Source organism: Chaetodon trifascialis, chromosome 6 (genome assembly GCF_039877785.1).
Source record: "Chaetodon trifascialis isolate fChaTrf1 chromosome 6, fChaTrf1.hap1, whole genome shotgun sequence".
Classification (NCBI taxonomy): Eukaryota; Metazoa; Chordata; class Actinopteri; order Chaetodontiformes; family Chaetodontidae; genus Chaetodon; species Chaetodon trifascialis.
Genome location: NC_092061.1, coordinates 17,605,473 through 17,621,997, shown reverse-complemented (window position 1 = coordinate 17,621,997; position 16,525 = coordinate 17,605,473). Strand labels below are relative to the sequence as shown.

Here is a 16,525-nt window from a genome sequence, read left to right as displayed (position 1 = left end):
ATGGAACAGCCCTGCTGTTGTGCTAAGGGGGTCACTGAAGGAACACATTTGTGTCATTGCTAGCCTGTTTTTATTTAGCAACGCTGTTTATGTAGCCTTTTCACTATTGAGAGGCATGTTCACTACATTTCAAATATTTAATCAGTGTAAATATTTCATGAAGAAGGACTTTCATTTGTGAGGGACTCACAACACCACAATTCAGTGTCGACTAACTTGTGTTATAATGGATTCGTGTGAGCGTTCATGAAAGACTGAAGGAGGTGTGCTCAGATTTCTGACTGAGACTGAAAAAGAACAAAATACCTCTTCACTTATAGAAATACTTGCTCAGAGTCACTGAGAGAACGTTTTTATCACCACCCATGCCGACATGCCTTGCTATGATTCCTTTTTAGGCGATGTTGTGATCTCTTTGCAAGTTATTTTTTCTCTAATGTTTAGGAAATTTGACACCCCCCCCCAAAAAAAAAAAAAAAAAATCTAAATAACATTCAAAGAGGTGAGAAACATTCTTCACTTTGTGTCTGGAAAGCACCATAAATCGCCGGGTGTGCCATTAAGATCCACCGTGGGCTGCGATGATCGATAAATATATTTACCTTGGATGCTGAGCGACTCATGAATTTAACATAGATAAAAAATAAAAAAAAACATGAATGAGAAAGCAAAATGAATCATTACCACAGTGGACTGTGGGAACACATTGGATGATATATTGACAGATATCCATTCCAGGCCAGAGACAGATACAGTATTTGAAAATCATGTCTGCCAGTTATTGGTGAAATAATGCAGTCTGCAGACGCTGGCTATCAGCGCTGAGACACAAGGCAAACAAATGTGTCTGACTCGGCAGCACCGAGTACTGCAACACACGGCCAATACCTTTCCCCGTGTGTTTGTAGCAGATCATAATTATGACACCCACGCAGTGACATTATTGCTACCCGGCTCTCTATTCTACCCAAACAGGGTGAGCCTCAGCATAATAAATAATAAACAAAACTGGGAGAAAAAGAAGAGACATAGAAAAGCCAAACCGTATTTGCACTGGAAATGATGAATAATTGAATCTGGGAGGCATACACACAGATGCAGACACAGACGTGCTTGCATGCACACACATTCACAAGCACACATGCTCCACACATATGCGCACACACACACATGCACACACACACACACACACAGGGGGGATAGTCCACTGGGTCTCCAGTGCCATCTAGAGTTTATTTGCAGAAATGTGCATAAAAAATGCTAATATTAGGTTTTTATAGTCATGATAGCTCAAAGCAAGAAAGAAGTTAAAGAGTTTGCATGCTTTCACCAAGCCTATATATTTTCACCCAGTTGCTGTTATGTGACAATCACTCACATTATAGATATGAGCGACTGTCTCTTGTTTCTGTGTCCTCCACTCAGTGCAGCTGCAGCCAATCATGACCCTGAAAAGGCAAAAGCAGGCACAGGACAGAAAATGACAGAATATCTGATTTGAGTTGCACGTGATTAAAGGTTGTTACTGTGAAATTTAGGCTGCTTTGTTGCACCCAGTGCCCAAGTGACTGCACAAGCTTTTTGCCCACCCTCAGCTGCAGCCCAGCAAACAGCAGAGGGCACGCCGAGGGCCAGCATGCACCAGTCCCCCTGTCTGGCAGCTGTGTGGTCTCCCATATGCTCTCCGTAATAATGAGTAGATATGTCATTCTTCCGGCTGGCCGCTCCTGACAAAGCGAGAAGCCATGCATGAAGTTTTATCAGCTTGTCAACACCAGCAGAATGATTATCCGTCAGCACATTGGTGTTGTTACAAGACTCGACTTTTTCTTTATTTTTTGAGGTTGGTAACAGCCTCCATCAGTTGATGCTGACCCCTGGGGTTTTCCTGATTGTCTCTCTCTCACTGCTTTGTGCAAACTGTTTACAGATCCAGTCTTTTTATTGTCTATGAACTATTTAATTGCCTGTTACTGTTAAAAGTGAAAATGAGTCTATGAATATTTACCGAAGCAATGTACTTAAATAGAAATGTGACTCACTTGTACTTAATCACTACAATTCTGAGGAAAACATATTCTAATCCATTTCTTTACCAGCTACATTTGCTTGTGAAGATGTAATTGCTGAAATACAAAACATATAATCAGTTTAGAAATATGATGTATTGAAAACTAAAGAACCCAAAAATATATAAATTATATAAATAGCTGCTCTTCTATTATAACATGGAAATGCTGCTTGCATGTGCAATGCTTTTGTTGTAACAATCCAATTATATAACAACGCTAAACTTTTAAAGGGACTATTCTGCATAATGACCACTTTCACTCAAAACTTGATTATATTTTGCACATTTATGCATTTTATTCAAGTACATTTTCAATGCGGAGCTTTCACTTGTGGAGTATCTTTACAATAAATTGCGGTACCCATCTATCACTGCTGTTTGGACTGCAATCAGCAGTCAATATGTGCGTGCACTAGTACACACAAATGCAGAATTTCCAGTAGCTTTCAGAAACACACATCATATCTGACAACCTTTTTCCCCATGGACGTTGGCACAGAAACACACAACATAAGCAGCTGTTGTTCTTTCTACCACTATAAACATTAATGACGAGTTTCCCATTGGCAGCACTTCAGATGCCATTGGCAGAACCTGTGCTCTGAACATGGCACCACTCCAGAGGCTTTCCATCCCTTGCCATTTAGTGTCTCTGCCTGCACTCCCAGGTCAGGGTCACTGTTCCCTCACAGGAGATCGACTACACTGGGTGAGAGTAGAAAAAGGTCCTACAAAGCAATTTGAGTTTGTAAAAAAAAAAAAAAAAAAAATCACTGATGCTGTGCTTTGGACGCCCTCCTCTATCTTTTGATCCTTTTTCTTGCACAGTAGAGTTGAAACTGAAAAAGAACAGCCAATACTGAGAGGCAAAGAGGTGGAAGGGAAACTTTTAATTGGCTACACAGAGCGCAGCTGTGTTTTGTTGTTCCCCCCCAAATTCCATTTGTCAGAAGTGCAGAGCACTGTAATAGGGAGGCAGCACCTGAAACTAATACTTACTGTAAACACTGGTGACAGGATTTACAGAGGGGCGGTCACCTTCCAGAATCATCCATCCAGTTTCCTGTGTATGCTAACTAACCAAGACAATGATAGAGCAGTTATTGAAATCATTTTTGTGAAAATGACATGGGATGTGTACCCAATGTCTGAAGAATGCGTCCGACACAAAATATCTGCACATGCAGCGTTCCAATGTAACATTTACTTTGATATGTTTTATTCATTCTCCTTAACTCCAGGGAGGGGAGGAGGGGACAAGGGGAGGCAATGTTGGGAATCAGACCGTGTTTCCAATCAACGACGGCATTGCCTCATTTCACTAATCATTATTCAAATGAGATTGATTTGCTTCCCCACCCCTGCACCTAGTTTGAGTGTAGAACGGCTTGCAGTGGAGCTGGCTGCCTCCAAGAGGGATTTGTATCAGACTCCCCACCCCACCTCACCCAACCACCCGCTGAATTGCAATTGAATGGTCCCCAACTTCCTAACAATAAGCTCATGAATACTGAAGTGGTATTTTATTTTTCTCTGCCTGCCTCCATTCTATTCACTGTCATAAGAGAAATGAAATCTATTTGAAAAGGAGGCCTTTTGGATCATTTGCATTCAAGCTCAGCCTGGTAATGGAATGAAATATGACACACCAATTTAATTACTGCTTCAGAATTGTCTCGCCTCACAGTCTAAATATTGATTCAGGCTTTTCTCTCCTCAGATTCCCTTCCTCGAACCCTTTCGCTTCTTCTTCTGATGTCTCGACCTTCCTCGTGTAGAATTCCAATCTTTTCTCCTTCTAAAACACTCCCTCTCTCTCATTCTCTCTCTTGCCCTGTGACACACACTAATTTTCCCTCTCAGTCCATCCATCCCTCATCTCCCTTCCCCAGCTGTCCGCTCCGCTGTCTGTCCATTCCTTATTCAGCTAGCATCAGGTGATGCATGTCATGTTGTAGGGGCAAAGACTGGCAAAGGAGCGACGAATATGAGATTCTGCCCTGGGTGCTCTTCTGCTCCTGTGTGATGATAGTCGCGCTCTATATGCATGCCTGCACTCTCACCGTTAACGGGCCCTGAAATTACACACAATTTCCATAGCAATAGGCTTTATAGAAGGCAAATGGGTCCCTGAGGGGGCCCCAGCCACACCTTTACAGTGCAGGACAGAGCAGGGAAAAAGAAGATAGGAAGCATGTACAAAAGCACAGAGGAGGAGAAGGAGGGGTAATATCCCCCCTAGGTATCTCCGGTGTAGACTTCTATAAGCTCTTTGCCCCACCACCTCTCCTCGAGTGTGTGATGGGTCAGCGTCATGGCAGACCTTGGCTGTTAGTGGGAGGGATACCAGCCCGGAGAGGTGGCCCTGACTGTGAAGTCCTCGGTTGTGTTGTGGCTGTGCCCAGCCAGCTACTGCCATGGGGCAGCAGGAAAAAGAGGGAGAAGATGCTGGTTAAGTCAAATATAAAGGGAGGCTGTAATGAATTAAACACATTGAGCTAAAGATGCCCTTTTAAGCATTTAAATGGAGCAGATCAGAGAGCTGTGCTCTTAGCTCCTTAGACCTTTTCTCCCCACAGCTTTTCAGAGTCAAAGGGAAGAAAAACACGCAGCATCCATAAAAGCCAAGGCATTTTGTAAACAACAGATCCTTCCTCTCAAGGACTAAGTGTTCCTCATGTTTTCACAGAGCTCTTAACAGGCTGAATGCCTAACAGGGGTCTCCAAACAAGAGATGGAGAATTGAATCCTTGTCAGAGGGTTTATCCATGAAAAGTGAACCGTAAGCATGCTCCTAACAGCTCTTGTTGTCTTATTTATATTACATGGATTACATTTTTGCAAGTCACACCAAAGACATGAACTTTATAATGGGTTTTAATGAAGCCTAAAGCCAATTAAGAAGATGGATTTGTGTTTCTGTCCGTGCACAATATCTGCATCACACACGGAAAGGGTATATGGGCTGTTAGGGCGCCTGTCTTGCAGAAAGCCTGCACTTTCAACCCACTCACTCTACTCCTCACAGGGTCATGAAAACATCCATTTCCTAATGGCTCACTCGTGTGAATCATCACAATATAGCCTAAAGAAACAGTGACATTGCTGCCCGAGCTGACGCAGTGTAGCCGGAGCAGAAAGGAAGGCAGAGACATGACCTGCCGGCAGATTAATCCACCAAACAATGAAGTTAATGTCAGTGGCCACAGCCATGGACACCAGCGTAGTACGAGCATAATCACCAATGCTGACAGGCAGGCAAAATAAATGTGACCAAACTTTTTAGTGATATGAAATAAAACAGAAATTTAAGAGGTGAGAAAACAAAGAGAAGCATGTGGAGGGAAAGCAGATGTTTTGTGCTTGTGATTTAACATCTCAGTCTGCAGGGATCTCACCAGCACTGATTATGCGTCAACTGCAGTCTCTGCTTTTTTGTTTTTATGTCAGCTTACAGGCTCTCATGTTGAAATGTTGTGTTTGATCTTTCAATTAGCTTTTGCAGATTTGCTTGTGTAATTTATGCACAAAAGGAATGCAAGGATCATTTCGGGAGAGATCGGAATTTTAGAGGGCCAATCTGATCTATCACAAAAGTCCTTGCAGTTCAATTAAAAAACACTTTTATCAGTTCACGCTGGAAGTAGCAGCATTTATTAGCAGTGTTAGAACAGCTCAACTGAAAAGCAGTCTCATCTCAGCCAGTGACATTGAGGTTTTTGGATGGACAGAAATGACTCGCAGCTCACAATAAAACCAACTGACTCATTAGAGACCCCAACTATCCCTTTAAGGGGGCAATAAGTATAGTTTTTACTGCCCCATAGCACAAAACGACCATAATATATCTGCAGAGTGTTGATAGGGTTATGCTTTAAAAACTCATTTTCTGCCTCATACTCTGTTTTAGAGCAAAAACTTTAAATTCCCAAAAGTCCAATGGCACCTCAAGACAGTGGTGTCCTGAGGTTTATTCTTCTCAAGGCAAAACTGTCAAGGGCAAAACACTATTTATATTAGTTATTAATGCAATTGTCAGTGGGATAATTATTCCATCTTCATGTGATGTTTCTGTGGGATCTCTGCTTTAATTACCTGGCTTACAAATCTCCCATGGGGAAATGAGTTTTAATTGTTTGTCTATTCCACCAGATGGTCCCTACAGAGTCTGAGATGGGTTGAGGATGTAGAGATTTATCAGTGATGCTGTTATTGTTAATGCTCATCTCCAAAGGTGGATTTCCGTAAGTCATCAAGAGCTACGGAGATGCACCTTTAAGCTCTTAAACAGCTTTTGAGGTCTGATGAAATTCATATTTGAGACACAGAGGGAAGCCAATCAAAGCCTGATCAACCTGCAACTGTGTCAGTAACACTAGTTTTGCACGTGCATGCACAGATGGAAATGGTTTGTTACAGATGCGGCCCTGTACCTCAGATCTCATCAATCTGTGTGTGAGGAAGTGTTAAAATTTAATAGTGCCAGTGGATCGTGTATCAAACCTCTTGTGACTCCGCTCTTAACAGCAACCACATGAACAGGAGTCTTGTAAATCTTCTGGCCAGCCGTTAGAAAGGCCATTAGAAATGTTTGGGTCCCTGTGCATCTACTGCACTCTATTATGTTGACCGTTACAGAATGTAAAACCTAAATATAAAAGCAACTATGTAGTTTAAGTGAATGTGTGTAATGGGTCTCTGTCCTATTTGTAGTGAGAAAATGCTAATTTATGTGATTTCCATACAAGTGAAAGTCCATTGGGATGACATTAATAAAGATATGTTTGATCCTTTAAATTTCAATACAGCGTAGGAAGGGAGCTTGCGTCATTTTATTCACAGAAGATATGAGAGAGCAGAGAGCAAACATTTTGAGTCCATAAACTGGAACAAATTTAATTCTCTTGCATTCTCACATTTATACATAGGGCCCCTTAACCTTGATGAATATTTAATTTTTCTATTCAGATATATTGGCAAACTTGGTGCGCTACATCTTGCCCTTGCATGGTCACAAAATCTAAAAAATATAGTCGCTCTGGAAAAGGAGACGTGAACGATTAAGAGAGAATGAGGATGATCATTGTCTTCATATGTGTGCTTCCACCTGGACAACCTTCAGGTGGAATGAATAACTTACTCATTTCTGGTAATTTCATGCATACAGGGAAATAAATCTTGCAGTACATGGAGTTTCAGGTGATTTTATTCCTCATCATAAGACCTGCTCAGTGTATTTCACAGAGCAGGGTTTCTTGCTGCTGAAGTGAATAAAGACAGACCGGCCTATTGGACAGTAACTCCTCATCCTGATAGACAGTATATGTCAGTCATACCCTTAACACAAAGCATAGCCCTGAGCTCTGCCAACAAGTATTAAATAGTTGATTAAACGCCACCATGTTGACTTTGTACTTATTTCTCACTTGGGTAACATATCGTATGTATTATTAATTTTCAGACCGACGAGGCATCCCAGTGTCCCTCATTTCACATTGGACGAAAAGTTTTCTCCACATTCCAAGTTACCAAAGCTTAAATTTATTGGAATTACAGTTAGGTGCCACTAAGTTGACAGCTGATCTTCTTAAGGTCAGCCCAGGTAGACAAATTCTGCAGGTCTAGCAACTTTTCACACCTGGACAAACCAACCCTCAATCTCCGTCCCTTAGAATAAGCGTGGCCAGTGGGTAGAAAATATACTTTGGCTAGCAAGTCGGAAAGCTTGTCTGGGACATAATGAAGCAGGCAACATCCTTAAGCCTCCCTGTTACCAGTGCAGAGCATTTCTCTCTATCTGAACAGCATGTTGTCCCACACAGGCTAATGTCAACTCAGCTGTTACATCTGCCCAGGCTCTCCAAATCTCCTCCTTAATTCCTCCAGCAGGCAGCTGGAATCGGAGTAGAGGACATTCCAGGGATGGAGAAGCAGGTGGCAGCCATTCAGAGCTCTTTATATATTTCTGAAGATAATACCTTTTTTCTTCTTTTTCTTTTGGTTAATTCCTTTTTCATGAAGTGTTCTCTGTTCAGAGCAATAATGTAACAGGTCGATATCAGTGATTTTAATGGCTATTGCATATCTCTTCAAGAATGTGCGAATGATATGCTTGCTAGAGCACTTGCATTGGCTCTGCCAGGGGACTAACCAGTGTTAGAAAGTACATCAGTGAGTGGAACATTTATGAGATTTTAGGGAGGGCTGTGAAGATAAGTGCAATGGCTGTAATAGTACACTAATCCAATTACAGCGATCCCATTACATTAAATTACAAAATTTCGCTTTAATAAGGTATTACCATGGGAGGGGTCACAGTGCGGCTAGGTTTCCATGGCTACAGTCAGAAACCCACAGTTAAATGAAATATAGAGTGGAATATAACACCCACACACACTACAGAGCTTCAAGACATCAAAATATTTCCCTTATCAACTGGCAAGTATTAAGTATGTCAGGCAGAGAAAACAGACAGAGCCACGTTAGTCAAATCCACAGTATGAGTTCATGTAATCGATGAATAGGCAGACGATGATTTATCTAAAAAGGCAGTAAATAAGCAGGTAAGATCAAAAAAAAAAAAAAAGAGCACATTTTACTGTGATGCTCTGGTGGAGGCAGGACTGCAGGAAGAGGAAGAGTGATGGGGAAAGATCTATACTGAGGTGGGAAACTCTGATTAGCCAGATGAGACCATCTGCTGGGGAAGAAATATATATTTCCCATGACCTGCACTGTCAGAAATGCTGCTAAGATTTCACATAGGACCCAGTGGAAACACACTGACAAACAAGTCAGAAAGAGCTACAGTATTTGTTAACGATCAGCTGTATTTTCCTTCATTTTTGCAACATGACTTCCACTCAAAAGCATGTGGGTGTCTGGTTTTGAAACAACCCCACCACATTGCTCTGAGACCAATTATATAAGACAGTTTGAGGTTATTACATTACTAATTTTGACAAGTGGCCTAAAGAGGGTTTTTTATTATTTATACATTTTTTTTCTATTTATTTTGGAAGGGAATTATGAATCAGGTAGACTTGTGGCCAAAAACACATTTTTAAATTCACAACAACAATTAAATGTAGTAATGATGGCAATTTGTCATCCTGACATATGGTTGAATTAAAATAATAACACCAGTGATTCTCAAATTAAGATTCCAATGTTTCCCACTAATAGATTCAATTGTGTGGAAGATAACAGTCATTAATTTCCATTTAGCTTGGTAAAAAGGTGCTTTGTGCAAAAGACAGTACCCAGGAAAGCAAGACTGCATTCTGGGCTGTCAAATGAAAAAGAATAAGATATCCTAAGCGTGTTGTTTACCTCACAGGCAAACCCCTCGAGAGGCCTTGAAGTAAACATCAAGTTTGTCCAAAAAACAAATCAACCAGAGGTGGCAATATGTGGGTCGACAGCTGCTGAATGAGCTTTTTCTGCTGCGGGTTTGACAAAATATTATGTTGTCTTCTCTTCCTGGCTGAAATTTTTTGGATGCATGAACTTTGTTAGCTTGAGATGTGTCAACAGTTTTGCTTAAGCAGCATGACTGTAGCTAATCTGACGACGCAGTGAGCTAGCGCGGGCAAACAATCCTCAGTGCTGCTCCATAACTAGCCTGAAATCAGCTGTAACTTCCTGACAACACAGTGGAGACAGCAAACAACCGTGCTGATGCTGACAACGCACCTTAGAAGGGCTTGCACTCAAACATTGGTTCATATTATCACATTTAGCAGTTTGCCATAATCTGTATTGTCTTTTTTTTTTTTTTTTACACAAGCCTAATCACTGTAAAGAGTGACGGCCACAGAATTACAGCATACAAGCATCATCAATCTGTCACTGTCTCTGAACTCCTGCTCTCCTGGCACAGATTCAGGCAGTGAATTAATCAAAGGAACCGTTATTGCCAAATTACTGACATGGGTTCAAAGATAAATGTCTCCTGGCTGACGCCAACTGACAGCCCTGAGAGTGATTAATTTCACTTCACTTGGTGATTGGCAAGAGACTCCAACTGAGGCTGGTGCATCATCATCATGTCACGCATCATCACATGTTGCTTTTTTTTCTGAATCTGGATTACAGCACCAATCCTATTACTTTGTGAGCCGGTGCAGCGGTGAGGTGGGCCACATATTCTTGGGTGTTTTTTAGCTGAAGAGGCACTGAGTGAAACCCAAGGGTCAACGGCACTGCACTTTCTCAAAGGCCTCAATTTGAGCTGGTGACAGGATTGAGTCATGTGGCACTGTCCTGTCAGATGCAATAAGGAAAGCAAGGCAGAGAAAAGCCCAGTGTTTTCTTGTTTGCGACTGCAGCCTCATATAACACAGACATCCAATACCTGCTGCAGGCAATAATGAAGCTGTTTTCATATCATGGAAGGATGGGCTGACATCTTTTCCTCAGAAACAGATTCCTGGATTCATCTGGATATTAAGTGGTTGAATAGGTATGTGACCTCCCTGCAAAAAAAAAAATCTGAGTTGTAATGCACATTCACTACCATAGCTTAAGAAATCCAGTCATAATTCTGATGCACTGCTGAGAAATATTCAACTGTGGCAAATTTTGTAAGTGGAGCAAAAACATTATCACTTTTTGATCTTTGCCTGTTAGCCTAAACACCACTATCAGTCTTGATATCAGTCCCGTAGAGAGAAGCAAGATCAATCAAATCCATTTTCTGGCTTTTGTGTTTATCACGCTTTAAAGTTGCAGCAGGGGCTCACGTTGTCATAGAAACAGCTGCAGTGGAAAAAGGTTAGATTGTTGTTGAACTTGGTAGGATGCATGGAGTAATGAGAGTCATCATTATATGAGATATCAACAGCACAGGCAGAGGGGGGACTGTTGCTTCTTTTGTTTTGCTTGAAAAGCAAGGCCTTATGAATTAATGTGCGCCGGTGACTGCAAATTCTCTGCATGAAAATGCAGGAGAATATGGTGGGGCTCATGGACAATATTGAGTCAAGGCAATATACTGCCACAGGTGCAGGGATTTGGCTGAATTCCTGCATAGTAATAAAATTCAATGATAGAATTTTGTTTTCAGAGCTCACAATTGGTTTGTGCCGGCACCACAATGCAATCACCTTGTCCTGCCTTCCCTCAGAAATGAATCCTGTCTGGCCCACCTGCAGTAAAGCTGAGGCACGGCGTGATGTCTCTTTACGTGAGGATTCCACTTACCGAGCTTTCCCAATACTGCTCGCAATCTCTAAGACATGAGGCTGTTTGGAACATGTGTTTGCATTTTATTTAAATTTTACAAAGACATAAGAGTGAGAGAGCTGCAATGCGAAGAGCCATTTTAAAACATGGAAACCACATTCTCGCCATATGGGATTTATGAGGTGATGATATGTCAGTGGTGTAATTACTGGCCATAAAAATCAATAAATGCTGGTTTCATGTAGCAAAGCAGTTCAGTTAAGCCAGTATGGTAATCCATTTCAATCAATTTGGTGATCGGAAAACTAATAAAGATCAGAGTGAAAATACACAATAATAGCAAGTCAAAATAGCAATGGCAGTACGTGAGAGAAAAGCAAACAAGCTAACAAACAAACAAACAAATAAAAACAGTGATGCCAGCAAAAGTAACCCAAATTAAAAGCCAAATGAAAAAGACAGAACTTTCATTTCTTTGTAAAAATTAAAGGGTGTTCAGGGGTAAAAACAGAAAGCAGCCTCACCAGATTTCTTGTGGGACACTTAAAGAACTTCTCAAAGAAAGGCAGTGGAAGTTCTGAGCATTCATCTTGGAACATAAAATGAGATATATGAGGGTGCTAGATTATGTGAGGCTTTGTAGATAAGTAAAAGGACTTTCTAATCAATTCTAAAATATACAACTAGCCAGTGCAGTGATGCGAGCAGAGGGATAATTTGATCTCTTTTTTTTTAATTATGTCATTTTCTTAAAGACTTTTCAGGGAGACCAGTAAAGAGAGTTGCAATATTCTAAGTATCTTGAAATAAAAGCAGATCAGAATCTAAAATCACTCCCAGATTTGCAACATTTTAATTTGTTTGGACAGGCAATGCAGACTCTGTCCTTTCTGGTTTTGAACCTACGACTGTTTTCTGCACATTAAACTTTTAAAGAAGTGGGCTTGTCCAGCGATACAGGTATATAGTTGTGTAACATCAGTGTAATAGTGATATTTTATAGGATAAAATATAAAAACGAAAATACTTAATTATGTTTCCCAGAGGGAGCATGTATAAGGAAAAAAGAAGAGGACCTAGAATGTTTCCTTGAGGAGTACCATATTCAGTCATAAATGTCTGAGACACAAATGTGCCAGGCAATGTGCCAGAGAGTACCACCATTTCTCAAGTCAACTGATCAATTACAACCAATGTAGCACCCAAATCTAAGAAAAAGAGGCGCAGCATGGCTATACAGTAAGTACTATGTTTCTTCAACTGGTTGTTGATGGCTATACTCACACAGACAAGAAGATGCACTAAGAAGTGCAAGGAGTACAAAAGATTGTCCTATGAGAGCCATGATGTCAGAGTGGAATCAGAGTGGAATCCAGTGCTTCAATGCTGCGCATGGTATTCAGATGAGATGAGAAATAAACAGTCCAGATCTGAACCGTGGACAATGTGATTGCTGTGAGACAGACAGCGGGGAGTATCTGCAGTATGGCAGAGGAGATAAGGTGAGGAGAGCAATCTCACCAAAGGCGAGTGCTTTGCACTCAACTAAGCTGAAAGTGAATGGCTGATCTGTGTTTCCACACGAATACACCTTGTTTAAAACCCCCGGTTCCTCGCCTTCAAAGGCTTTCCAAACTCAAGAACCACAAAGGAGCCGTTTGAAGCAATATCTCCTGGTGTTTCAATGGGACAGCCAGGCGCCAAAAAATTCCTCTAAACTTGCAGATCCACCTGCAGTCTGCTGTTTCACAGATGTTTAATTAAAAATGAATCCCTCCTTTTCTTTTGGGATTATGCTCCTCAGAACTGTTGTAAATACTTCAGATATTTGATATTTGTTTTTGTTGGACTATTTGACTTTGTAGATGCAAACAATATACCAATTTGCCTTCACTGGGTCTCCTGTTTTTGCATAGCCACATATGCACGTGAAAGAATTGCAGCTGTAAAAAATGGAATATTGAGACCTTGCTTAGTCTGAAATAAGTTTCCTGTACAGGCACATGAATAGAGAGTTGGGTTTGTATGAGGGCCTTTATATCCGTAAGAATTCAGTAGAGAATATAGAGTTACAATAGTGACCCCATTATTAGGAATGAATGCCACAGTATAATATGTTGACATCCACAGACAATATAGACTTTTGCACGGCCATAACATGCATAACGCATGGAAACCTACTATGCACCAGTGGCATGCTTCAACAATATGACTGATTTGAATTATTTAAAGAGATAACTAAAAAACTGCCATCTAGAGTATACAGTAACATGATGTGGGCTGCGGGGCATGGTTGCTGCACAAAAACAAATGCATTTGATGTGTGAGTGTATCAGATTAAATTCAATATCATTTGGAGGAATACACATGACATGAGGTTCAGGAGAAGGCAATTGATAAGGGGATTACTTGACAACTGCTTTTTGGAGGGCCAATTACCCATTCTCAGAAGTCAAAGGGATTTGAAGATGCGGCAGCTCTTGGATTCTGGTCTGCACAAACACTTACAGCCACGTGTGCACAAACACACAAACATGCAGCATCTAAATGCACAGGCCTTTTGCCTCGTATTGCTGAGAAGAGAATAGATTCCCCCAAGAAATCTCTCAGCAGGGCCTATATCAAAAGCTTAGAGGAGCCGTTTGCCTGCTGCAGTGAGGCACACACCTCTGGGAATTATCCCCACAAACATGTAGCTGAGAAAAAAGGCACTTATTGTCAAAGTGTATTTTGATTTGATTCATAATTAAATTCAATTATGAAGAAAAAAAACAAGGTAATCTGGAATGCTTGAGATATCACATACATAATTTTAATGAACTGATTAAAAGTGACGGTAAGATGATAACAATAAGCAGAAAATGAAGATGATCTTTGAGAAAATGGATGAAGAACTGCCAGCATGTTTCAAAAACAAAGGGGAGAAACAGTATTTGTTTAATGCTTCCAGCTTCTTTTCCCCCCAATATGTTTACTGTATAATATCACATTAGCTAACATATGGGATCCCAGGTGCTGTGTTGTCACCAGCAGTGTAAATTACAGCTGCATTTTTTATCTTTTTCTCTGTAATATCTACATAGTGACACCAAGTAGTGCGAGTGGGCTCGTCCTGAAAACCGAATCAAAACATGTGCACGCATTCGCAACTGAGAAAAGAAATGACAAGCTTAAAAAAATACACACATTTGTAGAGTAACAGGTTTCAAAGTGGGCTATAGTTCAGGAGCTTTATGGGGAGGCATAGACAGGGGCTGGTAAAGAGATGAGGCAAACAACATAACAACATGGATTAAGGGGTGGGAAGAAAGCCTAATAGTGGAAGATTATAATGGCATTACTACCTGGTGAGACACGAGTACACACAGCAGGCTTGAGGTGTCTGTAGGATGATGGGACAGACACTCAATGCCTGAGTCACACAGCTGATGAACAGAGGGGTGAGGATCATAACAACTGCTGCTCAGCTCCAGTGAGTCATCTTCCACTGGTTTAGACCTCTGTCAATCACACCTGTCATTGGCTACTGTTTGTGTCCACAGCTGAACTTTATATCATGTTTGTACTTTGTCATTATGAGACAAATAGGCTAAAATTTTCCCATGAGGTTTTTGTCAAGAGTACTGCAATTGCGTTGCAGTGGCTCACCAACATTCCAGTCTTAATGTGATTAAGAGAACATTATGATTACGTGGGTCACAAGAAGACGTTAATCTTATTATGATATTTATGTTAAGGAGATGATTGGAGATGATTAATACAACAATTATGGCATGCACTGTTACTCACATGGTTGGAGGTTTATTTAGACAGCGTAATCCAGGTAAAACTGTCTCAATTTGGGTTGTAAGACAACAACATCTATGATCCAAAGGAAGGATTCTTGACAGCATGAAAATGGAAGCCCCATCTATCACATCATTTCAAATCAATGACAGGAAATATTTAGGTATTAATGCATGAAGACAGTCTTGATATACTTCCACAGTGTTAAAGGAAAAGCTGAAAGTTTGGGGAAATAAGCACATTCACTTTCCTGCCAAAAGTCAGACAAGAAGATCGATACCACATATGTCTACTAAATGTGATGCTGCAGCCAGTAGCTGGTTAGCTTAGCTTAACATAGCTTAGCATAAAGACTGGAAAATAGGGGACCAGCTAGCTTCAGTTCAAAGGTAACAAAAGTCATAAAAAAAGAAATAGTCCAATACATAACCCTGGTAAAGCAAATCAGATATATGTAGTTTTTGTACAGATTAAATAAATGAGATATAAAATAGAGGCGTTGGGGAGCTGATTATGCACCTGTTTCAGTCTTTAGGCTATGCTAAGCTAACCAGCTGCTGGCTGTAACTTCATATTTAGCAGACGGATATACTTGGTATTGATCTTCTCATCGAACTCTCAACAAGAAATGGAATGAGCTCATTTCCCACAATGTCAAGCTACTGCAGTAAAACACAACAAAGGGGAATCCCATTTACTAGGTCATCTCAACTTGTTCAGAATATTTGAATTAACCCAGTGAACCATGACCAGTAAATCTAAGTAAACACTCGAACAGTAGCAGTAAATTGTGTACTGTGCCTGATGTTGACCTGTCTCATTCCAGAGGCTGCACGGTGGTCCCATGTACCTAGTTCATTTTGCCAAGCTTTCCCATCCAAGTCAATTTCACAGCCCGGCTGTGGTGAGTTTTTTCCCTTTCGTCTCTTTCAAACTCAATTTCAAAGAGTTCTGGGAGACAGCAGTGGCCTCAGTGTTGGTCCATCACATTTTCTCATTAATTTAAAGGCACCGTAGATGCCTTCCGATTACGACATGAATAATAAATAGGCCTGTATTCTCCTTGTGGTGGAAGAAGCCCTGTTTAATTCACTGTCTATCCATGTGTATTAAGGAAAATGCTTCCCTGTGGTAAAAATACCGAAACAACTTCAGACACATGACATTGTTGTTCCAGACTTAATAAACAACCAGTCAGGATGTGTTACTGTGGCATTTTCCAGTGGGCTGTGAGACCCACTCGAACAGTGTCAGTGTAAAACTATGAATACACACAAAATGCTCTTGGTTGTGATGCCAGTGTGTCTCAAATAACATTTTGAGTATGATATGTGATATGACGGTTCACTTTCTGCTATCAGATTAAGTGACACCTCCCATATTTCAGTGTGATTACACCTGTATCGTTTTCTCGAATCAAAAGCCTTGATGTGACTGGAGCTCCAATTTGCAAAGCAATTACAGATTACGACAAATTTTCTC

General features: G+C 40.8%; 1 protein-coding gene across 1 annotated transcript in view; it reads right to left on the bottom strand.

The window, feature by feature from the left end:
* Positions 1-1,342: 1,342 nt before the first annotated feature.
* hscb (HscB mitochondrial iron-sulfur cluster cochaperone) overlaps positions 1,343-16,525 on the bottom strand; it is a 22,874-nt gene continuing 7,691 nt past the window's right edge. The window contains exons 5-6 of the mRNA XM_070964331.1: positions 1,590-1,727; positions 1,343-1,448 (exon numbers count right to left, since the gene is read on the bottom strand). Coding sequence (XP_070820432.1) covers positions 1,441-1,448; positions 1,590-1,727 — 146 coding nt within the window. The 3' untranslated portion in view covers positions 1,343-1,440. The remainder of the gene's footprint in view (positions 1,449-1,589; positions 1,728-16,525) is intronic.